The sequence below is a fragment of the Dermacentor variabilis genome, chromosome 1 (genome assembly GCF_050947875.1).
Source record: "Dermacentor variabilis isolate Ectoservices chromosome 1, ASM5094787v1, whole genome shotgun sequence".
Classification (NCBI taxonomy): domain Eukaryota; kingdom Metazoa; phylum Arthropoda; class Arachnida; order Ixodida; family Ixodidae; genus Dermacentor; species Dermacentor variabilis.
The window spans coordinates 102,250,104-102,276,553 of NC_134568.1; the positions used below are offsets into that span (position 1 = coordinate 102,250,104).

Consider the following 26,450-nt stretch of genomic DNA (forward strand, 5'->3'; position numbering starts at 1 on the left):
AAAGGAGCTAATGCTGACAAATTTCAAATGGAAGAAAGCCGAAGAGAAAATCCCTAAACGCACAGCCACAGGGTTAGACGAGTTCCTTTTAGGCTGATTAATGAAATAGGACCAAAAAGTAACGAAGCTTGAGTGGACTGCAAACCTCTTTCCTCCCTTGCCAACTCTCCTTTAGCCTCTACGCAACAAAGAGCTGTGGGACGATGCCCTATGCGACGGACTTCCAGAGGTCCTCCGAGCTGTGATACAACGGGCTCAAAACATCGCCGGAATCATCCTAGGGATCTTGGACTGAGGGTGCCTCCCACGCTGCTCTCCCGCTTCAAATATTAATAATCATCATCATCAGCCTGGTTACGCCCACTGCAGGGCAAAGGCCTCTCCCATTCTTCTCCAACTACCCCGGTCGTGTACTATAATTGTGGCCATGTTGTCCTGCAAACTTCTTAATCTCATCCGCCCACCTCACTTTCTGCTGTCCCCTGCTACGCTTCCCTTCCCTTGGAATCCAGTCCGTAACACTTAATGACCATCGGTTTTCTTACCTCCTCATTACTTGTCCTGCTTTCTTTTATTCGTCTTGATTTCAACTAAGATGTCATTAACTCGCGTTTGTTCCCTCACCCAATCTGCTCTTTTCTTATCCCTTAACATTACACCCATCATTCTTCTTTCCATAGCTCGTTGCGTCGTCCTCAATTTAAGTAGAACCCTTTTCGTCAGCCTCCTGGTTTCTGCCCCGTACGTGAGTACTGGTAAGACACAGCTGTTATACACTTTTCCCTTGAGGGATAATGGTAACCTGCTGTTCATGATCTCAGAATGCCTGCCAAACGCACCCCAGCCCATTCTTCTTCTTCTGATTATTTCAGTAGATCTCATGATCCGGATCCGCGGCCACTACCTGCCCTAAGTAGATGTATTCCTTCACCACTTCCAGTGCCTCGCTATCTATCGTAAACTGCTGTTCTCTTCCGAGACTGTTAAACATTACTTTAGTTTTCTGCAGATTAATTTTCAGACCCACCCTTCTGCTTTGCCTCTCCAGGTCAGTGAGCATGCATTGCAATTGGTCCCCTGAGTTACTAAGCAAGGCAATATCATCAGCGAATCGCAAGTCACTAAGGTATTCTCCATTAACTCTTAACCCCAATTCTTCCTACACCAGGTCTCTGAATACCTCCTGTAAGCACGTTGTGAATAACATTGGAGAGATCCTATCTCCCTGCCTGACGCCTTTCTTTATTGGGATTTTGTTGCTTTCTTTATGGAGGACTATGGTGGCTGTGGAGCCGCTATAGATATCTTTCAGTATTTTTACATACGGCTCGTCTACACCCTGATTCCGAAATGCATCCAGCACTGCTGAGGTTTCGACTGAATCAAACGCTTTCTCGTATTCAATGAAAGCTGTATATAAGGGTTGGTTATATTCCGCACATTTCTCTATCACATAATTGATAGTGTGAATATGGTCTATTGTTGAGTAGCCTTTACAAAATCCTACCTGGTCCTTTGGTTGAAAGAAGTCTAAGGTGTTCCTGATTCTATCTGCGATTACTCATATGTTCATATGCTGCGACCTCATGGTACGGTGCGAAAACGCGCTCACAGCGAAAGCAAAACATTGTACGTGGACATGCATGCAGACGCGTAGTCGATCGCTGCGTTGAGGATGCATTCTGTTAAGCTCCATTTGGCTATACAGACAGCCCACTATAAGAACATATTTCAGATAGTTTGCTCTCACGTTTGCCTACCTTTCACGCAAGAAGCCGGTTCGGGAGTCTCCATCGCGGCGACCGCGCGCAGTGGCGTTAACTGTACGTATTCGGTAAAGAGATAGCGTCTGTAAACGATTCTGTGCTTTCAGTTTGCCCAAGATTATTATATCGACAATCCAAAACATCCCTCGTTTTGAGAATACTTACGTAAATGTCCATGAGGGCTGCCGCGTGGTGCTTTTATTGAGCGCCGTAAACGAAACCTATGAGGAGCGCGCCGCGTGATCCCTGATACTACGCAAGGGAGGCGCTTCTGACAGATGGCGACTAAAATAAAGGGACGTTAATGGCGACTCCGTAAGTCCTCTAGCCAATGACAGAAGCAAACAAAGTCGTCGTCATGCGACGTTTTCAAAATGGCGTTGTACTTGACACCTCCGGACGTGCATTCTACTCCGGAGCGTCTGCTGTTCTTGGAGTCTTTTCATCGGCGGAAGCGATGAGGTGTGCAACAGACATGGACAAAGTGTACGAAGTCTGAGCATTTCGCTCTTCAAAAGTCCGTGGTACAATTCATTTCACTCCTGAGCCAGTTTTACTCATGAAACTTCAATGCCAAATGAAGTGAAACTTGACAGTAAGTAGTTGCAGCGAAGCAAGCATTTTATTTCAGTCCACTGAGAATTAGGCTTTCACCTTTCCACTGTAAAGACTGAAAACGTACAAAATTATGCGCTTATAATTTTATTTTTGTGGTTACTGCCTTATATAGGAAACAGGGAAATTTTGAAGTACGACCTATTTGCAGCCTCGCGGATGAACAGTGGCTGGCGGTTATGAGGACATAGGTGGGACTTCACTGCAGACTTGAGTCGTATCCGACTATAGAAATCTCTATTTTACACTTTGGCTTGTTTATTTGTTCTTGGCAGTGTTTTTCCTTAGCTTCTTTCCTGCGCGAGTCCATTTGATGTGGTTCCTTGTTGGTCCAGTAAAGGAGAGCTGTATCTCACAGGCATACCTGTAAGATACGCCTTATTTCATTTTTCTTTTGCGGGTTTACGCGTCTTTATGGCGAACGACAGGTATTATTCACATTTGTACTAGTAAAGGTACTCCCCCCCTCTTTTGCATAGAAAAATCACCTTGGGTTGGCCCTCCCTCTCCCTCCTCCCCCCAAAAAATCCTGGGTACGTGCCCGAGCGAGACATAAGAAAGAAGAAGCATGGGCTTGCTGCGGTAAAGCTAGGGAAACGATAGGGCATGTTTTATTAGAATGTGAAGATATCTGCCCAGCGGTTGACTAGGCATCTCTGGCCTCCTTGAAGCCCTTGAGTTCAGCGAGAGCAGGGGGGAAAGTAGACATGTCCGCAGTAGAGATTAGTAAGCGGCGATTGGAAGATTGGTGGAAGTAGGGAAACGACAAACGGGAGTCGTGCAAAAAAAAAAAGTTCACAATAGCGGTTCAGGAAGTTTGGTCATGGGAATTCATTGTGGGTTTTTTTCCTTTCTTTTTTTATCATAGGTAGGACAAACATGCAATATAATAAGAAGAGCTTGGTGGCGCAACCTACCTAAGATGTTTTCCAAAGGGGAAGCTCATAGTATGCGTCATCCACCCACGGCGGGTGCGCACCAGTGTGATTTATCGAGGACGCCACAATATAACTTTATCTCATGGAGTTTTCCTTCCTCCATGCTTTATCTTATTGTAAGATTAGCTAACCTTCCTCCATGACAAATGGTCACGCCAGCACTTCGCTACCGTCTTTGCAGCAAATGTTCACTGTCGTCGCTATATCGGCGCCGACAGTGAACGAGACTAGGGTGGCTAACGAGACGCAATGGCGCCACGCGTTTGCAACGCCAGCATGTGTTTGTGGTCTGCTCCCTAGACTAATCGAAACCGCAGTGTAGAAATTGTAATTTTCATGCTACACTATAGTGCAGAGGTGAGCGCTAAATCTTTTTTCAAACAGGCGGAGCGAAATATTCAGGACCCTGTAGATGTGGTTCAGTGGAAGGCAGAAGATGCTATATTCTGCTACCCGTAAGGGAGCACGTCTCGGCATCAGATAGGGGAGGAGGAAAGGGAGATAGATTAAAATTAAATGAATTAAATTATGAGGTTTTAAGTGCTAAAACTACGATTTGATTATGCGGCGCGTCGTAGTGGGGGACTCCGGAAATTTGGACCACCTGGGGTTCTTTAACGTGCACCTAAATCTAAGTACACGGGTATTTTCGCATTGCGCCCCCATCGAAATGCAGCCGCCGTGGCCAGGATTCGATCCAGCAACCTCGTGTTCAGCAGACGAACACCATAGCCACTGGCGGGTTAAGAGGGAGATAGAGAAAGAGAGAAAGGAATGGGGTGAGGTAGGTGTCTCATTGGGTGCGGAAAGGTTCAACTGGTTCACCTACAGCATTGTGCCGTGCCAGGAGACCGCAAGGAGAAGGTGGCCGGTGGGGCAACAGGGTGGAAATGGCAGCCGCAGCAGCAAACTCGAGGAAAGCTTGGAGTGCTGCTACTGGGTATTGGCGGTAAAACCCCACAATCTCCAAAAATAACACCAACCACTTCCCTCCTCCTCCGCTCCGCTGCCGCGTTCGGCCAACACCTCCTAGTTCTCTAGGCGCCAATACACTTGGCATGTTGGCTGATTGGCATGTTGCCAGCAGGCAGCGTCGATGCGATTGTGTTCTGTGCAATGGTCTGGCTGTCAAGTTCTTAATGCTCACCTTTCAGCTCGGCATCTGGCGGCTTGCAGGCTGAGGTGTCGAAAGTCAGGAATGGGCTCGACTTCGGGCATGAAAGAGCGGACGGTAGCAGCCTGAGCTGCCTCAGCCACGCATTGGAAAAAGTCCTGGTCATCTGGGACGCAGTCTAACTGTCTCTTGAAGGTCCCCCAGTCAACTATGCTGCATCATCTGGTCCTCAGGTCGCTTCCCTCCTGTCAAGGTGATTGAGATGGGCAGGTGGTCCGAACCCCAGGAGTCTGGCTGCATGGCCCAGCTACAGTGGGTCCCTTCTGGTGACAGGCTGACGTCGCGTCGTGTAGGTCATGCGTGCTGCCCTGAGCATGCAGGTGAATGATTCGAAGTTCAGGATCTGCAAGCCCACGAGGTGAAACACCTCCTCTAGGTCCTTCCTTCGTTTGCAGCATCTGTGGCTTCCGCTGCGTCGCCGCAATGGATGTAATCATGGCCAAGACACGTGGCCAGCTGCAGGGGGGTTGAAGGGTCCCAATGTTGGTTAGGTTGCAAGTAGATGGAGGCCACTGTTATGTCCACCCGTCAGAACCTCATGGTCACGGCTTAGCATTCCAGTGGCCCTCCTGTCAGGTCAGCCACATCGACCACCTGCATAGCGATTACGTCAGTCTCTGCTGTAGATGCATTGAAGGTCTGCTTGCCGCCACCGCAGCGAGAATGCGTTCCACTGGAGAACAGTGGGGTGGTGGCGGCTGGTCCTGCTGGTGCTAGCCATGATGAGGACTTGAGTTTGGCAGTCCACATGGAGGCAGATAGAGGATGAAACGATTGAACACCTGACACTTTTCTGTAAAGGGCTTCGCCTTACAGTTCAAAGCAGTGGGGCTGATCTTTCCAAGGCATTGGGATTTAGGGACAGTGGAAGCAAAACACAATTTAAGCTGGTAGAAATAACCAAATGGAGGTTATCCAATTGGTAGCTAAAATCGAGGCAAGAGTGAAATTTCACTCTCCACTAATTACAAAATATATTACTAGTCACGGCTAAAAGCCAATCCACACGACGGACCGAATTGCTCTTTTGGACCGCGGTCCACGCATCACATGATAGGACGTCACCAGTTCGTGCATACCGCCGGTGGCCCGCGCAGGACCGCGGCCCTCGCGGTCCAACAAATCGATGAGGCTTTTCCCGCTTCAGTTTTGGCGGCGGACCGCATGCAAACCGCAGCGATTTTGGCGTAGCCAACGAATGTTGTCCGGCAACAGAGTGTCTTCAGCCAAATCCATTCTATTTTTCGGCTCAGCAAAAGCCAGTCGTTTCATGTCCGTCGTTCCGCCTACACGTGCGTGCAGCATACATATTTTTTAAAGACCGTGACCTCTTGGAGTGACAAGGAGGTTTTTTATTTAGTATCCCTCGTTGAGCAGTTCCCGGCTTTGTGGGACTCAAGCCGGAATGATAACAATGATAACACTATGGCCGAGAGTGTAGCTGGTTGGTCTGCTCTGCCGTCTGCTATGGCGGTCCGCCGTGTGGATGTGCTCTGCGCCGGACCCGACCGCGGCGGGCCGTGACGTCGCATCACGTGACCGATCGGCCCACGGACTTGGTCCGTTGTGTTGATCGGCCATAAGGGGTACGAGTTGCCGCCCGATTTAAAGGGTTCAGCCTTATCCATTCATTCATCCATCCATTGCCGTACCCAAGCCAAGCCAATTGGAACTTCAGCAGCATACGAAATGGACATGTCCGCTAGGTAGACACACACAGAATGCCCCCCTTGGAGAGGTTAGTCTAGCGACAAGCTTGGCATGTTACTTCGGGTGAGAGGCAGGTCTATAGTCTCATTAAAGACCAACTAGCATTTACGCTTGCACTAAAGTCCACCCTTTTGCTCAGAGTATGTGCCAATGGGATCACAATGAGGCCTGCTTAGAGATGTCAATTACAAGCGAACCTACAACGATGTCCAAATGAACTCAATTAAACAGGTTTTGACAGCACAATAACATCCACCCCATGTTAAAAAACAAGTTTTATTCAGTTTGTCTGCACCAATTTGAGCTTATGAGCTTTTGTACAAAATATATACACATTTTTTATTGATGCACGAGGACAAACCAGTTCGAACCAGTTTTAAACATAATTTTTTAATGTCAAAAGCTGGCGAATTGGCTGAACATGTTAATTAGTTCACAAAAATTTAGAACGATCCCTGTACAACATAAAAATTGTACGCTGGCATAGGGAATCGAACTCTTGCTTACACATCTTCAACCCTTGTACTTCTGGGCACATTCCCCAGGCCCTGCAGAATATGCACTAGGAAGGAAAAGGCTTTGGAACGATAGGTATGATGCCAGAGGTGCTATCAGTGCATTATGCCACCATGGAAAACTTAACTTGCCACCATACCAGAATGGAGGGCTCCAGCTGGAGCATTCGCATTGACTGACCAATGCCTTATCATGCCCACTAAGAGCATGTGGAGAACAGGCATGTAGGCAGCACTGGCGGTTGATATTGAAGTGCACAGAAGCATGCAAAGCGCACATGCTCCCTCAAACCATTCAACAGAGCTATCCTCAAGCGAAGAGTTTTTCAGCGAACCACATCACACGGTGTAGCATATACTGCAAGGTATGTGTTTTCAATATCGCACTTCACTTGCTTCATCGCAAAAGTCTTCGAAAATTTATATGCAACTTTTAAATCCACATGGAAGACTTTGAAGGTACACTAAAAGTTAGGTTAAGCTGTATTAGCGATCTACTCTTATACAATACCAAGAAAGTCCCTCTTACCACGACAGAAGGCTTGGTAAACTAGAAGACTCAAAAACAAAATACAGCTGGCAACGATGCCTTGAAGTTTCCACACCAGCTCCCCATGACACCACGGAGTCTGCTCGGGTCTAGTTTATCAGTAAAGCAGCATCACATTCTAAAACTGGTACAGCGCAACATAGAAAGGAAGAAACCAGCCGAGGCCGGCTCGTTTCTTCCTTTCTCGCTGTATCAGTTTTAGAATGCAATACCAAATTGCCCAATCCTCAATCCTAGTGAGGATCACATTACATTTTGAAGGTATTGAGGACTTCACCTGGCAAGTTTTGAGAACGTTTAAGTCACTACAGCCATAATAAAAAAAAATACTTTGAAGTTTACATCACCCAATGTATCAGCACTGGGGTTATAGCAGAAAATTAAAAAAAAAAAGATTATTTAGACTTATTTTCCCTTCTAATAATCACCTCTACTGCAAAGCTAATAAGTTTTTAAGGACTACTTTATCAGTCTAAACTGATTCAAGGTCGCTTTAAAGTAAAAAAGTTGTGGTTTCGCCCAAAAGCGAAGCATAGATTGCGATAGCAAATTAGTAGACAGCTATACTAAGTAAGGATAGTAGTTTTGTCAGCCATATAAATTTGCAAACATTCTCTTACTAACTAAATTAACAAGGATGTTGTCACACGTGCGCAAGTAAACATGAGCACATCTAACTCGATGACTGTGGAAACTGGCAGAATGCAGGAGGAAGCATGGTAGTAGCAGAGCAAAGTGACCTTTGTGCCGCCTCTCGGCTTTAATGCAAACTAAGCATCGAAAGGACAGCGCATATGAAGCTACCAGCACTCGATGCATTCTTTCCACATTGCAGATCGCTTTGAAGAAATGCGGCAGTCCTCAACCTATGTGTGTACATGTAAGTGCACACAAGCGTACAGACAGCACAAAATTATATAACATGGCCAGCGTTGCTCATAACAACATATGCTTTATTTCACTTCAGTGTCATCGAACTTGCGTAAGTAAAGTCCATATCAAATGAACAGCCTGTGACAACAGTCACCTGAATGAACTTTCATCCATTGTATTTGAACATTACAGGACTGCAGAACCATGGCAACATACCTGGAGTTACTGGCACTTGCAGGCAGCATAAGTAAAAAGGAACATATGAACAGATGCCAGGCACTTATAATAGACTCCTGCTGAATGACTACAAGGACTACACAGGTGCCACAATATTGCTATATTTTCTACTGACTGCCAATTGTACCTGAAACAAAGTCATTAGCATGTGTGCCTATTTTAGCCAAGTGGTGCCACATTAGCTTTCATGGCATTATTGATTACTAATGCAAAATTCAACCTTTAAAATATTCAAAGTCCGTGATATTAAATAAGACATTTTTTACATGAGACATGCACAGATGTACTATCGCATAATGCGATCACCTAGTCAAGCAGAAATTGGTTAGCATCATACTTTTGTGCTTTGTGCTAAAGTGCTCAATGCTGCCTGTCACCTTCCTAATGAGAAGGATAGACATGAATGACTGCATGAGGACTCACAAGTGCAATAATGAGTAAACTCATAAAGTTCAAAACAAACTATAAAGGTTCCACACTATAAAGAACCAGGTTGATTGAGCACAAAGCTTTAGCTAAATTTTTAAGCCATGATTAACTCTGAGATGTTATGCGGAAAAACACAAGAGCTATAAAAATGGGCACATCACACTTTTGATTTTGCAATGCAATCTAGTTTTTCACTGCCAACAGCCTCAGCCGAGTGTTCCTAGCAATGTCGCAGAAAGTTGTTGCAGGCATTATAAAGCAGCACTGCCTGTATTGCTACACCTCATGTTCTCTGGCATGTTCTGTCTTCCTTCTGGGCAAAAGTAATGTAACCTCTATTTCCAAAGAGTAACAGGCCAGCTTACCTACCTAGTCTGAAAATATTTTCCTTTAGACTCCCTTCAAACTAAGAGAGCAGGCAAATATCACAATGCTATCCCAAACAGAGAAATAAGTTGTTCAAGGCATGCAAAAGCATCTTCCAATGGCAGAGAACGTCTGTGGCACCAATTGCAAACGCTTACAACAGCCGCCGTTAAGTGCACAGCTGACACAGTATCAATTGCATGCGACTCCTTACATTGCTAAAGGCAGCATGAAACAGTGCTGCTTTCAAAAGCATCACTAACACAAAGCACCTGCTTTTTGCAAGTGCTTCAGCTATAGTGCTACAACAGCACGCTTGGCACCCCGAATTCTTGACTAGTCCTTGAAGACTGCAAAAGTATGGGCTGAAGAACATACCCTGGACACTCAGGCACAGTGTGTGGGACTATGTGACAGGGACTTTCGGCAACAATGTCAACAAATGAGCTGCTCTGAGCATGCTTTGCTATGTCACTTTGTGCAACAGGAAAGAATCCAGCCTCTAGATCCTACACTGAGGCATTACACATTCACACCTGTAGCTAAAGAACTGCACTCTCATGCTAGTATTTGATTATGGCGACAGATTAAACAGTCAGTTCCTCATGCAAGTACTTTACCACTTGTGCTCTTGATACAAGTGTTAGAAATTTTGTACTCTCGAAGTGATAAGCCAAAAAAAAAAGAAGAAGACTAGTGACCCAAGCATAAGTTTTAAGAGTAGCCCCCACCCTCCCCCCTGTCAACGACAGAATTGACAAGATCTCTGCACAATAATATCATGAGAATGACAGGGCTAATATGTGTGAAACGATTAACTCCAAGAAAATTTCTGCTTTAGAGACACCTCCAGCAATTTGCCCATCCATGCTGCTTAAAGGACACTAAGGACAAATAGTATGTCAACGTGGACTTAAAATACAATTCCAGAAACCCTGCAGCCCATGTTTTGCGCCAAGAAAACACTTAGTTTAAGAGAAAATCATGTCTGAAGGGTCTCCATTCCTCTAGCACAATTCTAATAGCCCGCCACAAACGGGGAGGTACGATGCTGCATAAGCCATCATTACCCTTTACTACCGTTGGTGAGTAAAACTGTGCCTGACAGCCAAAGGCTACATTTTTTTTTCCATAAAACTCAACAGCATAGCCAGAAACCAAGCGAAGCTACAACTGACAGCATCTCAAAACATCACATGGAGGTGGCATTTTCTGTTGTTCGCAGAAGTCTCGCTTGTCACCCGGAAATTTGCGCAGTGGCTCACCTGTTACCGTGCGACTGCATAACAGGACAGCAACCATTGCGCCCACTATGATTGGAATTTGTTCTTGCTACTTGCTGTCCTCCGTGACAGCAAGAAATAAATAGTAAAACAAGCCACCGCTTTACCTCACCTCACACTAAATACCACATCTCTGAGATGTGGTATTTAATGTGCCATGGCGGCCATGGCCACCAAATCACGAAAGTGTATTTAGATTTCTAGCTATCAGATGGCGCTACAGCATTTGCCATTGGCAGCATGGCATGCATTTTTACTGCCAATGACAGCACATTAAAACTAGATCTAGTACCCTAAGGTTAAAATGTTGGTGCCGCAGCACATCTGAGATTTTATGACGAGTGTATGATTGATTTGATTCAGACAACAATGAAAGTGTGTTGCTAGTTTTTTTTTTTGCATCTTCGTCCTACAGCAATATGTGAGAGTGCAACAGGGTCCATCTGTCATGTCGCTTGTCACAATCATTTGATAATCGCATGCATGTGGTTGCCTCTTTAGTGTGAGCTCTGCAAACCAGCAAACAAGTACAGCACTATGCAATACAGAAACTACCACCCAAAACATGAAAGCGCTGGCCACACGGATTCGAGTGAAAACAAAACTTGTTGACCAATCGCCGCATTGTTATCAAAGGTAATGTCAATGAGTTTTCTTTTTCCAAGAATCGAACAGAAGTGGACAAGTATTTAAGGCAGAAAGCTGGGCTAGTTGGTCGTTATTCATATAAGGGGACATTGCACTAGCGCGTAAAAAATGACACGGACAGGAACATGAAAAAAAGACTCGCCGAACGCTAGTGGACAAGTAGCACTTTCTTCCATCTTATAATGCAATGATCTTTTTATTTACTGGTTGAGTGCTAGTGACACAATCATAATGATGAGTTTAGGCATGATCAGACGAGTAGTACTTGAACGTTCTGGTAGAGTCAAATCCTGTCCTAGATTTATCTTAGTACGTATCTCACTAAAGCCCTGGTCTCGATTTTAGACTTTTGATGTGAAAGCATCAAATTGCCCATCAAGCAAGAAAGCTGCCATTTGTAGTAGCGAAATGGCACTTAAATTACCACTGGCTGCAACGCCATGTCACGGGTGCACCTCGACGGAGCAGTGCGGGCAAAAGGGAACACTTGCTGGCGCACCAGGGGTTGAGTAAGGGGAGAGGGCATCGTCACGATGCCACATCACCCTCGCTCTCGCTCTGAGAAGCCAACACCACAGCCACATCTCTCTCTCTCTCTCATCCATACCGGGTATAGCTACTGCCCGCGCCTACCGGCCTTGGTCGCCGCTGCTGCTTGTTGGCTCGGGCAGCACGCACTGCTACAATATGCTACTCACAGTGTAAAACTCAAAGAACCGCTTAGGCGTTCAATTGGACATTAATGGTTTCGCATTCACAACTCGTAAGAATTGCTTAGGTGTCCTGGGATTTTTTCAAGTAGGTATTATCACTTTAGCTTCACTTAGCATTTGCCTTTAATGTCCCTTTAAAGCACTGCATGGAAAGTAGAGATGCTGAGAGTAAAAATATTCCAGTTTTTGACAGCCAAGATATACAGAATGCCTATGTAGCACCATTAACGACAAGGAGGCCACTGATAAAATGCTGTATACAAATTCAGAAATTGCAAAAAAATGAAGCAAGACAGACTGCTGAATACAGGATATTCTTTGAGGCTCGTGCTTTAGGTTTGGGTGCCTTGTAGGCAACAGAAGGCAAGATAAATTACAGACAGAAAGGTCAGCTGGCACTAGGAAATAAAAAGGTAATTGTTCATACTGACTACCATACAAGGTGAACAGCTAACTTCTTTATGCAGCAAGAAAGTTCTGAAGCATTTCAATTTTACTGTGCACTTTGAAATAGAAGCTGTACAGTAAACAATAGTATAGGTAACCATCAGCTACTCACTGTGCAATTATTAAAGCATATCAAGCTTGTTTATGTTTTTCTGCCAGAAAAACAAAAAGGCAACAGAGCAATTTTCTCGCTAAATACACACGAATAAAAGCAAAGGCATCTGTTGCTCCTCACGTCTTCAATAAAAATGCTGTCACATAGTCCACTTATTCTTGCTACAACGTATGCAAAAGATTTGGTCAGTCTAATAGAGGTTCAAAATAAGGATATGTTTACAGCTTCAAGGTCAGCCCTATTTGTCTGCTTGTTAACTGAAGAAATCTAGTGACTCGGACACTCATAATCCACTTCAAAGGTGTGCCCGTCACACAAAGTGGTGGGCTATTCTATACAAGTAAGCAGCTAAAATCTCCGACTAAACTGCAGCTGCCGACCAAAACTGTTCGCCACGCCACCACTATTGCGGTACTTTCCCCAGGCACCACAGGGCATGACAACCGCCGTGGCATTGTCCTGGGAAGCAAAATGCATGGCCTGGTCAGTGACGAAGCCTGCTGCCTCAGCTGGTGAACTGCAGCTGTTGATGGCATCCACAATCTCTTGGTCCGACATGGCACAATTCACACCATCAGTGGTGAGGATCACAAAGGCATCCTTGCCATGTTTAACCTGGGAGCAATGAAGAAATGAGAGTGGCATGCATATCAAGATGAATGTAAAGATCTATGCAATGATTGTGTTACTACACTACTTGTGCAAACTGACATTTATAAGATGCAGATCCCCTTTCAAACCATGCCATGTTTCACTTTGCCATGTTTAATGTGGGAGCAATGAAGAAATGAGAGTGGCATGCATATTAAGACGAAAGGTAAAGAGCTATGCAATGATTATTACTGCACTGCTCATGCAAACTGACATTTATAAGATGCACATTCCCTTTCAAATCCAAACACTGGTTTTCATCATGCTCGCACTGGTATGTGATCGGCGAAGTGCTGCAGCAGGAGAAGGATAAACATAGCCTACTTTATGCAAGATGGTCAGGTCAACCCTTTTAGTCACATCCAATAGTACACTTGCATTAACATGAAGAGCAAATTTGCTACTGCATTTTAACATAAAAATTAAGTGTGCCTTAGTTCACATTATTGGTGGGGTGAATGAGTGGAACAGTACGAACTAAAGTGCTCACTCCACCTTCCTCCTATTCAACTTTCTTGATGTACAGTCACAAACTGACTTTTCGGACACTTGGATATAACAAATCATTCAGACATTTCCCTGGCACTGCTACTTGCCTCATATATTTATGTACAGTAGGATCTTGCTATAATGCAGTTAAAGGGGAAGATGAAATAACCACCGTCGTCCACCCTTAAGGTCAACATTGGCTGGCGGAAGGGTGAGCACTTGAAGTGAGCACAGTGCAGGATATGTACCAGCTTGCGGTAACTATCCTGCATTTTCTAACTGGTGCTGCGATGAACTGATGCACATGAACAGTGAAGTTAGCTGCATCACAGCCTTTACCTGCTGCTCTGACGTCCTTGTGAAACGCTTGGTTTATCGGCATTTCATGAGCATGCCAGCACTGGGCACTTCACGCCAATGACAGCAAACAATGCCCATCACTGTACATAAGTGAACACCTCTAAACAACAACAAAAACCTATTTACCATATTTATTTGAATCTAGGCCGATAGTTTTAGAGCTAAGCTGTATATGGCTAGCCGATTCGTCCATCCATCCGTCTGTTGCCTGTAAACGCCTCCAGCACAACCCCATGTGCATGTGCGAAAAAAAAAAAAAGGGAAGAGAAGCACGTGATTAGCTGCACCAGTAGTGTCGTCGTTGCTCTCTCTCGCAGCTGAGCACGCACGAAGCAGTTTTTCGCATGATCTAGGGAGGACAGAAGGGGTTTAAGCAGGCGTTTTTGGCTCCTCGGTGCGCTTCACTTCAGTCATGCTAGACTGATGAAATGTAACGTCCTCCACTCTTCATGTAGCTATTGTAAATAAACCCACTACTCCTCGTTCTCAATGAGAACACGTTCCTCACTTCAACAACATCCTTGGCGTGGATGAGTCAGATGATGGCACAGGCCAGCTACCCCTTTTTACATGCCCGACCCCAACTCTTACAACTGACTGGCAGCAGTGAGACAGACTTCACAATGTGGTGCTGTGCCTGCGGCAAGTGCTTGGTTTTCGCTCTGACTCTCTAGGCTTCATTTTGTGGTTAATAAAGGGAAAATCAGACATCCACCCTATCGTAGCAATTGCTACAAAGGAAACCCATACAGGTTCCTCGAAAGAAAAGCCTCGCAGTTGAAGAAAAATTGGTTCTGGTCCGGGACTCGAACTCCGGACCACTGCCTTTCCGGGGCAGAAGCTTTACCATCTGAGCTAACCAGGTGGCTAGCAGAGTTGTGGTTATTCAGTTTAGAACATTAGGGAAGCTGCATTGTTGATTGTTAGCTAGGTTGTGTTTAACTAGTTATGTCTGGCGAGTACGACCAAGGCAGTAAAGCAGAAATCATGGATTTGAGGACACTGCTGAGAAACGAATTGTTTGTCGGTGAGGAACTGGGCCTAGCGGTACACAAGGAAATGATGAAATGGGAAATATTAAAGCTGATTTCCAAACAGGCCAGTGAGGAGGACATTGGAATTGGGTTAGAGCTATTTAGGAAAAGAAACGGGAGAAAGAAGAACAGGACAGAGAGGAACACGAGAAAGATCGTGAGTTAAGAAAAATGCAACTTAACCTTGACAGTAAACATTTGGAGTTATCTCGAGCGAGTGAAGGGGCTCTGGAACGATCAAGTGAGGCAGAATCATAGCGCATGGACAGGCCGTCAAAGCAATAACAGGTCAGGAACGACATAGGTTTGTTCCTAGGAAATCTTGGAAGGACTTGCGAGAAGACAACCTTTTCTCTAAGTACATGGCCATCAAGTGAGGCAGAATCATACCGCATGGACAGGCTGTCAAAGCCATTTGAGGTCAGGAACGACATAGGTTTGTTCCTAGGAAATCTTGGAAGGACTTGCGAGAAGACAACCTTTTCTCCAAGTACATGGCCACAGCGGTTTCCGTCTATGTTGCTGTGTGAAGCTGTTGAAGTAATCGCCAGACTCAGTGCACAAGATGCATATGATTATACGAAGGTTAAGGCTAGCCTTTTGAAGAAGTACCGCCTTTCAGCCGTAGCTTTTTGGCAAAGGTTTCGAAACACAGCTAAGAAGGATAGCAAGGATATCAGGAGTTTGCATATGGCTTAAAGGCAAACCTAGTCGTGTGGTTAAAAAGCGTGGAAGCGTACAAGAGCAGAGACATGATTATTGAATGCATGTGTCTAGAGCAGTTTTGCAAAAGCATCCCACAATCTGTGAAGCTGTGGGTGCAAGACAGAGGAAACCTAAACAATGTAGAAAGGGCGGCTGAATTAGCCGAAGAATACGCAATACGTAGAAAGCTGAACACCGAGGATGGAAATTGGGATGGTCGACAAGCACCGCAAAAACAATTTCCGTTCAAAAAGGGATTGCTGCAAAATGACCGGAGCATGTAGATGCAGATAAAAGGACGTTGGAAAAGAGTGAAGAGAAGTCACATGGTGAAATCGTCAAAAAAGAGCAGAAAAGAAAGTTCGAATCTTTTAAATTGATCCGCTGCTATAAGTGCCGCGAACTCGTACATATAGCTGCGAACTGCAGGAAGCCTAGCATAGTTTTTCTTACGTGGACGAAAGAGATGAAAACATGGAACTTTTGAGCCCACATGTTCACGACCTGCATATTAATGGAAAACCATGCAGGGTGCTACGAGACAGTGCCACCACCATGGACATTGTCTATCTCTCTTACGTGACGGTAGATGACTTCATGGGAGAAGTAGCATGGATTAAACAAGTTGTGGAAGAACACAGCATGTGTCTGTCGATGGTGAAAGTCAAAATCAGTGGGCCGTTCAGGGAGCTCGTGACCGAGACTGCAGTTACCAAATTCTTATCTCTGCAGTTCCCTTCCATTTTTTCGAATCGGTTGGATCAGTTGCTGCGTGAAAGGGGGCTGAAACTTGGAAAAGCCGTTGATGAGATCTCAAGGTCGTAAAATCGCGTCACTTTCGGCTCAAAATGCAAAAGCTGCTCCAGCGGAAGTAGCAATAGAGGTAACTTTAGTAACCGAATCCGAGCTAGGCTCAAGGGATGAAAAAACGGTTGAGGGAAGCCTGCCAGCTGACCAGCTCAATGAGAGCGGATCACTAGGGTGTCAAAGTTCACACCTGCAGGAAGAGCCAGCTGACGCACCCGCAAGCGAGACAGGGTCGTTACTATCACCGGCCTCAAAGAACTTTGATCGGCTCTTACGTGTGGACAGAGGGTGCAGTGGGCAGACGAGCAAAAGAATGACGTCAGCCTAGCTAAATTACATGTAACAGCTAAAGAAGGCATTGCTAGGTGCAACGTGACAATTCACGAGAAAGGAGGCTTGTTATATCAGCACTAAAAAGAACAAAAAGGCAGGATTCTGGATTAGGTAGTCGTAGCTACTAAGTACAGGGAGGACCTTTTGAGTCTCTGTCATGGAAATGGTTGGTTGGGCCACCTAGGCATAAACAAATCGAAAGAAAGATTGTTTATGGAATACTACTGGCCTGGCTGTTTCAATGACTTAGAAAAATTTGCGAGATCACGCGGCGCCTGCCAGTGCTCAGGTAAACCAGGAGAGACATGGAAAGCTCCACTAAAGGTAGTGCCCTTAATACCAGAGCCCATCAGATGACTTGTGATAGACATGGTAGGGCCTCTACCAAAGACAAACTCAGGTTACAAGTACCTGTTTACCATGCTGCGTTGGGCCATAAAGTTTCCGGAGGCAATCCCTCTAAAAGAACTCAGTTCCACCGAAGTAGTAGACGTGCTTTTGTCAGTATTCGCACGAGTTGGGTTTCCAGCCGAAATTCAGGCTGATCAAGGGTCAGTATTCACCAGCTCACTGACTTCCACATTCTTACAAAAGTGCGGGGTAAAGTTGATACACAGTTCCGCCTATCACCCTCAGTCAAACAGTGTAGAGGTGTGGCATACAGAGCTTAAGCGAGTTTTGCGGGCACTCTGTTACGAGCACAAGGATGACTGGGAGGATTGTCTTTTGGCTACTTTAATTGCTTTGCAAACGGTTCCTCATCAGGCTACAGGGTTCTCGCCAGCAGAACTAGTGTATGGGAGGACACTCCGTTCCCCACTGAGAATGTTGAGAGAGATGTGGGAGGAAAGAGGAGAGAGTCAAACAGTGGTAGAGTATGTGCTAAATCTGCTGCAATGGCTAAGTACAACACAAGAAATAGTCGAAAAGAACATGGGCATGGCACAAAAGAATGCCAAGCTCCTTTGCGACAGGAACTTCCAACGTTTAACGCTGGGGACCAGGTAATGATCCTCAGACCTTCAGGAAAGAACAGGCTTGAACTTCACGGGGGCGGCTGCATTGAAGTGTGGCACAAGCTTTCAGGTACTAACTACGCTCTGATGAAAGTGCCCGGTCGCAGGAAGGAGGTGAGAATACACCACTGCAATTTGATGAAGGTGCATGTGGAGCGGAATGGAGTCGTTAAATTTACCATCAAAGAGTTGGATAACATTAATACTGAGTTTAACTCTTTCCGTACCACGCCCATTGCTAACAATGGTTTGAAATGCCGCTTTCAAGACCTTCTGCGCCACTCACGGACACACTGCGCTATCGGACGTGAACGAGAACTATATTTTTATTTTATAAACAGTTCGATTTTTTCCCAAGAGGCAGTAATTTTTAAACGCGCTCTGAAGTTTCTTGATCATCAAAGCAGGAAGCATAAATGGCTGCCTCCGGAAACGGTGCGCGCACTTTGAAAGAGTGCAGATCTCGTGATCCCATTGCATCCGCAGCTCATTTTACTGATGATTGGAGCAGCAGCTGTCTGAGGATGCTGCCTTTTTGTCGGACTTTGACTGAGAACGACGACGATGCAAACCAGCCCCGAACATTAGCGGCCGCAGCCCGGCACCCCCAGCTGTGGTGCTTGCAGTTAAATTTTTGTAGTGTGATACCTGTTCAATGAAAAATTTTCATTTTTTTAAAGAGATGGTGCCTATTAGACGGCAATACATTTTGTATATCTCACAATTTTTTTACATGTTTTTCTTAATAGATACAAGAGTGTCATTGCAAACATTGTTCAGTGTTATCCCACAATCTTGATTCTGGCAATGTATATCGTTTTTATGACATATATCTCATTAATAAAACGCTTATGCGAGAAAAATGCATTCATTTTGCTTGTTTATGTATTACATAAAATATTCAGTGCAGTAATTCCTTCAGAAAAAAAAGATCTGGCATAACCTAGAAAAGACACCTATTTCCCCCATGGTAGGGAAAGAGTTCATGAGCGTAAGATGACCTCCAACTCTGAAATCAGCCTGGAATAAGTTATAGAACACTCGGTAAGCACTGATTCTCTTAAACTCGAGCAGCTGGATAGGTTAAAGGGGCTGCTAGGGGAATATCTAGCTAGATTTAGCAATCGGCCAGGTAGGACCGAACTAATAATGCATGAAATAGAGCTGACACCAACAGAACCTGTAAGATCAAAGCCTTACAGGGTGTCTCCACGACAGAGAGAAATTATGGAGGCAAAGATACAGTGCATGCTAGAGTTGGGAGTTATTGAGCCTGCTGAAGTGACTACATGTCACCGCTAATACTTGTGGTAACCCCTAATAAGGACCCTCGTCCGTGTGTTGACTACAGGAAGTTATATGCGAACACCAGGGATGAGTTGTACCTGATACCCAACATTGAGGAATGAATCAAAAGAGTCAGCACCACTAAATATATTTCAGCCCTAGATCTCGAGCGGGGATACTGGCAAGTTCCCCTTTCAGAAAGTGCCAGCTGCTTTGCCGCATTTATCTCACCTGTAGGCACTTTTCACCCTCTCGTTCCTAGCTTCGGGCAGACGAACGCGCCGTTTAGCTTCTCTAAGTTAGTGGATATTGTCCTAAAAGACTTGCAGGAGTTCGCATTGCTATATCTTGATGATGTCGAAATTTTTTCTGACAGCTGGAAACAGCACGTATTGCACATCAAGCAGGTAGAGGTTCTCGCATTTGAGGAAAGCAGGCTTAATGATGAAGGTGGAAAAAATGTAGGTTTAGCTGCTTGTAGGTTACTTATCTGGGCCATGTTGCCGGCCAGGGCACGAGATCACCGGCCGAGCTGAAAACAGCTACGATTGGAGATTTTTTACAGCCACGTACGAAAACAGACATTCGTTCATTTTTGAGGCTTGCTGGGTACTATGAATGGTACATTCCGAATTATTCGCAGATAGCAAGTCCTTTAACGGATGCACTCCAAAAGGGAGCACCGAGTAATGTGGATTGGGATGACGACAAATAGAACGCTTTCCAAGGTTTGAAAACCGCGCCAGTCTATACCAAGGAATTCATAGTTCAGTGCGACGCAAGCGACAGGGGTATGGGCATGGTACTTAGTCAGGTCGGCAACCATAATGAGGAACATCCTATCCTCTATGCTAGGCGTAAACTAACTGTAAGAGAGGAAGCCTACGGCGCTTCAGAGAAGGAGTGTGCTTGTTTAGTTTGGCAGCCCAGAAGTTGTGTTACTTGTACGGAACGAGGTTCATCTTCGAGACTGATCACTGTTCTCTGACATGGCTCAATCAAATGTCACACAAGAATGGCCGCTTGCTCCGATGGAGCCTCACGTTCCAACAGTAGAACTTCTCCGTTAGATATAAGAAAGGAAATTTGCATAGCAATGCGGATGGCCCGAGCAGGCTAGCTTGAAACTCGTTCTGCATTTTGAGATCCATACTAACTTTTTTTTATTAAGCCAAGACAATCCCCTTTCATTTAGCAGGACTCCATCCAAGATTGGTTGGCATGAAATTCTTTCGAAATTTGCATAGTAAAATGCAGTAATTGTTTCTGCACTCATGTTTTCTTTGAAGTCTGGCAAATCTAAAGCCAGAGCCAAGATACTTCATCTTTACGCAGAGCCATGTTGTGAAGTTCACTTTGCTGCTGCCTGTCATTGTGAGATGTTTTGGGGTGTATTTCACCATTTTGCAGCTGGTTGCTGCAAGCCAAGTCATCCCTCTTGCCACCAGCCATTCTCTTCCTGCCCAGTGGTTATCAGCACTGGCCAATTGAGATTTTCCGCACCATGGAGGAACTGTTACGATCAGCCAGCAGGGGTAGCCTCTCCAGCCCCACTGCCACGAATCGCTTCCTGAAGCCGACAATGCGTCCCCTTCAGACAGCCACGCGGCACCAGTAAGGCGAGACACGTTTGGCGGACCGAGTATTGTTTGTTGCTTCACTGTCGCCTTCATGGACCAATAGGAGCAAGAAAACTCCTGGAAAAGGCTGTTCTAAGTTGTTTTCTCACGGACCCCAGTAACCGCCAGTCATTTGACAAATGCTCTAGCTAGCTGCGTGGTCATCACAGGAACCAAGATGCACCAGCTTGAGCCAAGCGTGACAACGCCTGTCTATGAGGGTCCCTTCCTTTCTGTGTGTGCAGTGAAAAAAGTATAGGAAGGTTGGACGGCAGTGTTCCTGGCCTAGGGATCTAGGGCGGACAAAGGGGGTTTAAAGGGCCCCTGAAACGGTTCGGACAAATTTTGTAGGTGCGCAGGGTACAGCTAAAGTTAATCCTTCGCACCACAATTTGTGTGAAACGTCTCATATTAAGAGGAGCTACTGATTAGTACAAATTACCCTCTTCCATAGTCATGCATTTTCTCCTCAACTCGTTCGCCGAGTGACCGGGGCTAAGCTCCGCCTTCACTGGCTCTGCGTCATGATGGAATGTCGTCTCGCTGACTTCTAGTTGTCTAGGAAGGAGCGCACGAAGCCTCTCAGAACTCTCCGTAAGCTCCTTGGCAGCCGACCCCAAGCGAGAGCTATAGAAGCAGTGTGCGTTGCGAGCATTCTGTCGCAGTGCCGAATGTGTCTGGTATTCCGGTAACCACAGGCTAGCTGGGTGTTTCGACGGAACGATGGAGGCGTAAACTCAAGCTGATGAAGGAACTTTAAAGTAGACATACGTGATCTGCCTGATCGTTCTCTATGGTGCAGTCACCCGTTGGCGCAGAGCCTAACCAGCCAAACAAAGAGCTAATATTGCTCTAACCAAGCGTAAAACATTTTAAACATTTACAAAAACAATGTGTTAACGATTACATTCCTGCGAAAAATTTACACCAGCAGCAAAGAAGAATACATTTCATTACTACTACTATGTGTGATTGAGCTCTGTGCCACCAGGTGGTTGCACCGTGCAGACCATTCACATTTGCGCTACTGCTCATCCTGTCAAACGACACGCAAGGGGACACGGCCAGGCCCTGTACCCTCGCGCTTGCGTTTACCCTAATACCGGTCTCGCGAAACGCTACTGCATTAGTAATCTTCCAGTGTAAAGTGGCTGCCGCAAACGCGCAAATCCTGGCGCCGACCGGATAGCGGCAGTCCGATGTGCTGCAGCCAGTCCGCTCGTCTGCTGCCTTGCAGAGGGACATGATGTCGCAGCTGAACATATTGCCAGTCGCTACATTTGCAGTCCACAACGCAACCAAGTCGAATCAGAGTGCTCGTGAAAAGACAGACCAACTCTGACCACGGAGCTCTCGTCAAAATGGAGCACGTTGTGTAACACGAGCAGACGACGCTTGCCATGTGCCGGAAGTGCTTAAGTGTAGTGAGAAATTGTTCTTGTGCATTCTCTTTCTGCTACTTTCTTTTTATAGAAACAAATTAACTAACATTCCTACTATTACAAACATTATTTGTTCACCATAAAGGTGGAAAATTACAGATGACACACCCTGGGCAGCCAATTGGATAGCTCACCCACATGATGTCAATTGGGTGATTTACATCATATGGGTAGGGGCGGCTGAAAATTCAGCCGAGCAGTGTGCTGCAATCGGCAGCGATGCACATATTTAAAACCTTATAATAAATTACACACTTTACGTGGAGCACTTAGATGCATCAATTAAAGATTAGAAAGACCTACTCTATCGACTCAGTACGCTTGTACAAAATTGTCAATATCGTTTCAGGGGCCCTTTAAGCAGGCACTTTTGGCTCCTCGGTGTGCTTCACTTCAGTCATGCTAGACTCACGAGATGCAACGTTCTCCACTCTCCATGTAGATACTCTAAATAAACCCAGCACTCCTTGTTCTCGATGAGCACACGTTCCTCCCTTCAACAACATCCTTAGCGTGGATGAGTGAGACAACGGCATGGGCCAGCTACCCCTTTTTACATGCCCGACCCCGACTCCTACACAGCCTACCAAGCCGGCGCTTAATGAAACATCGGGATTAACCCAGTGATAAACACCGGGGCCGCACGTTTCAGCTTCGCTGGTTAACCATTTGTACGGAATGCTGGGGCGGCAATTTTTAAGATGGTGCCTCGCTAAGCAGCCGCATTCTCAAGACTGACTGACTAGCAACCGAGGTCCTGTTGGCACTATGCAGTTCCCTCGTAGTGGCATCCCATGGGAGAAATACGTTATCTTTAGTTATAATTTGTTAGCCACCGGCAAAATGCGCATTCTGTTTTATGTGAACCTTATTTCAGTTACTGTCCGCATCTCTGCTTGACCTTGAGAGTACTGAGCCTGTAGACCGAAGCTTGGTATTTTGTTTGTGCGCAGTCTCAAATTTTGAAATGTTTCTTAATAGGTTACCTTGTGTAGCTTGTGCGAGAGTGGTAGCGGCATGTGGAAATGCCCATCGCATGGCCGGTCTCTGTCTCCTCGCGCAGCTCTATCTGTTGCTAGGGCAACCCGCCCCAGAGCTCGAACATCTCAAATTTGTGATGGTCCGGCTTGGATGCAGTTTTCCACTCATGGTAGGACGTTTTAATCCGATATGCACTCGCACCCTACACCATGTACTCAACCGCATATAACATAACGGCCTTTCAGTTCCCCTTCCATGTGAACAAGGCTACCATGCGGGAGCCAAAATCTCATTTTTTTAAATAATCATATACCAAACTCTAGGATCAGCTTAGATTCTAGGTTTTTAAAAAAAATGCGCCAGTTTTTAATTGAAATTGATAAATATGGTGCATAGGTATACGCGATAGTCCACGGGTAGCATAGCAGCGATGGCGTGGAGGTAGAGTATTCACCTCATGTGCAAGAGGACCGTGGTTCGAATCCCAGTGCCGCGCAATTTTCCACCGAATTAAAAAAAATCCGTGTGTTGATAAAATTGCATAAAACAGGCCTGGAGTGCGGCCTTATCCCGGTGACCAGAACCGGTAACGCACTCCATCAGGATATCACTCGTAACATACAGGAATTCTATAGCATTAACGAGAGGGTGGCAGGTCTTGTTGTGAAACCTAATAAGAGGTACAAATTGAAGGTCGTACAGGTCTACACCCCTACATCCAGTCATGATGACCAGGAAGTCGAAAGCTTCTATGAAGACGTGGAATCGGTGATGGGTAAAGTCAAAACAAAATACACTATACTGATGGGCGACTTCAATACCAGGGTAGGCAAGAAGCAGGCTGGAGACAAGTCAGTGGAGGAATATGGCATAGGCTTTAGGAATAGCAGAGGAGAGTTATTAGTAGAGTTTGCAGAACAGAATATATGCGGATAATGAATACCTTCTTCCGCAAGCGGGATAGCCGAAAGTGGACATGGAGGAGCCCGAATGGAGGAGCCCGAATCGGTGATGGGTAAAGTCAAAACAAAATACACTATACTGATGGGCGACTTCAATACCAGGGTAGGCAATAAGCAGGCTGGAGACAAGTCAGTGGAGGAATATGGCATAGGCTTTAGGAATAGCAGAGGAGAGTTATTAGTAGAGTTTGCAGAACAGAATATATGCGGATAATGAATACCTTCTTCCGCAAGCGGGATAGCCGAAAGTGGACATGGAGGAGCCCGAATGGCGAGACTAGAAATGAAATAGACTTTATACTCTGCGCTAACCCTGGCATCATAGAAGATATGGACATGCTAGGCAAGGTGTGCTGCAGTGACCATAGGATGGTAAGAAGTCGAATTAGCCTAGACTTGAGGAGGGAACGGAAGAAACGGTACATAAGAAGCCGATCAATGAGTTAGCGGTAAGAGGGAAAATAGAGGAATTCCGGATCAAGCTACAGAACAGGTATTCCGCTTTAACTCAGGAAGAGGACCTTAGTGTTGAAGCAATGAATGACAATCTCATGGGAATCATTAAGGAGTGTGCAATAGAAGTCTGTGGTAACTCCGTTAGACAGGATACCAGTAAGCTACCGCAGGAAACAAAATATCTGATCAAGAAACGCCAATGTATGAAATCTTCTAACCCTACAGCTGGAATAGAACTGGCAGAACTTTCCAAGTTAATCAAGAAGTGTAAGACAGCTGAGATAAGGAAGTATAATATGGATAGAATTGAACATGCTCTCAGGAACAGAGGAAGCCTAAAAGCAGTGAAGAAGAAACTAGGAATTGGCAAGAATCAGATGTATGTGTTAAGAGACAAAGCCGGCAATATCATTACTAATATGGATGAGATAGTTCAAGTGGCTGAGGAGTTCTTTAGAGATTTATACAATACCAGTGGCACCCACGACGATAATGGAAGAGAGAATAGTCTAGAGAAATTTGAAATCCCACAAGTAATGCCGGAAGAAGTAAAGAAAGCCTTGGGAGCTATGCAAAGGGGGAAGGCACCTGGGGAGGATCAGGTAACAGCAGATTTGTTGAAGGATGGTGGGCAGATTGTTCTAGAAAAATTGGCCACCCTGTATACGCAATGACTCACGACCTCGAGCGTACCGAAATTTTGGAAGAACACGAACATAATCCTAATCCATAAGAAAGGGGACGCCAAAGACTTGAAAAATTATAGACCGACCAGCTTACTGTCCATTGCCCACAAAGTATTTACTAAGGTAATCGCAAATAGAATCAGGAACACCTTAGACTTCTGTCAAGCAAAGGACCAGGCAGGATTCCGCAAAGGCTACTCAACAATAGACCATATTCACACTATCAATCAGGTGATAGAGAAATGTGCGGAATATAACCAACCCTTATATATAGCTTTCATTGAATACGAGAAAGCGTTTGATTCAGTCGAAATCTCAGCAGTCATGGAGGCATTACGGAAACATGGTGTAGACGAGCCGTATGTAAAAATACTAAAAGATATGTATAGCGGTTCCACAGTCACCGTAGTCCTGCATAAAGAAAGCAACAAAATCTCAATAAAGAAAGGCGTCAGGCAGGGAGATAGGATCTCTCCAATGCTATTCACATCGTGTTTACAGGAGGTATTCAGAGACCTGGTGTAGGAAGGATAAGAGTTAATGGGGAATACCTTAGTAACTTGCGATTCACTGATGATATTGCCTTGCTTATAACTCAGGGGACCAATTGCGATGCATGCTCACTGACCTGGAGAGGGAAAGCAGAAGGGTGGGTCTAAAAATTAATCTCCAGAAAACTAAAGTAATGTTTAAGATCGAGTCTCGGAAGAGAACAGCAGTTGAGAATAGGTAGTGAAGCACTGGAAGTGGTAAGGGGATACATCTACTTAGGGCAGGTAGTGACCGTGGATCCGGATCGTGAGACTGAAATAATCACAAGAATAAGAATGGGTTGGGGTGCGTTTGACAGGCATTCTCAGATAATGAACAGCAGGTTGCCACTATCCCTCAAGAGAAAAGTATATAACAGCTGTGTCTTACCGGTACTCACATATGGGGCAGAAACCTGGAGGCTTACGAAAAGGGTTCTGCTTAAATTGAGGACAATGCAACAATCTATGGAAAGAAGAATGATGGGTGTAACGTTAAGGGATAAGAAAAGAGCAGATTGGGTGAGGGAACAAATGCGAGTTAATGACATCTTAGTTGAAATCAAGAAAAAGAAATAAGCATAGGCAGGACATGTAATGAGGAGGGAAGATAACCGATGGTCATTAAGGGTTACGGACTGGATTCCAAGGGAAGGGCAGCGTAGCCGGGGGCGGCAGAAAGTTAGGTGGGCGGATGAGATTAAGAAGTTTGC

The 26,450-nt window shown here is 45.4% G+C and overlaps 1 protein-coding gene across 1 annotated transcript in view; it reads right to left on the minus strand.

Moving 5' to 3' along the window:
- Positions 1–8,200: 8,200 nt before the first annotated feature.
- Positions 8,201–26,450, minus strand: part of LOC142582101 (protein phosphatase Mn(2+)-dependent 1K-like) — a 33,125-nt gene continuing 14,875 nt past the window's right edge. Inside the window, exon 5 of the mRNA XM_075691509.1 lies at positions 8,201–12,994. Within this exon, the coding sequence (XP_075547624.1) occupies positions 12,728–12,994 (267 nt within the window). The 3' untranslated portion in view covers positions 8,201–12,727. The remainder of the gene's footprint in view (positions 12,995–26,450) is intronic.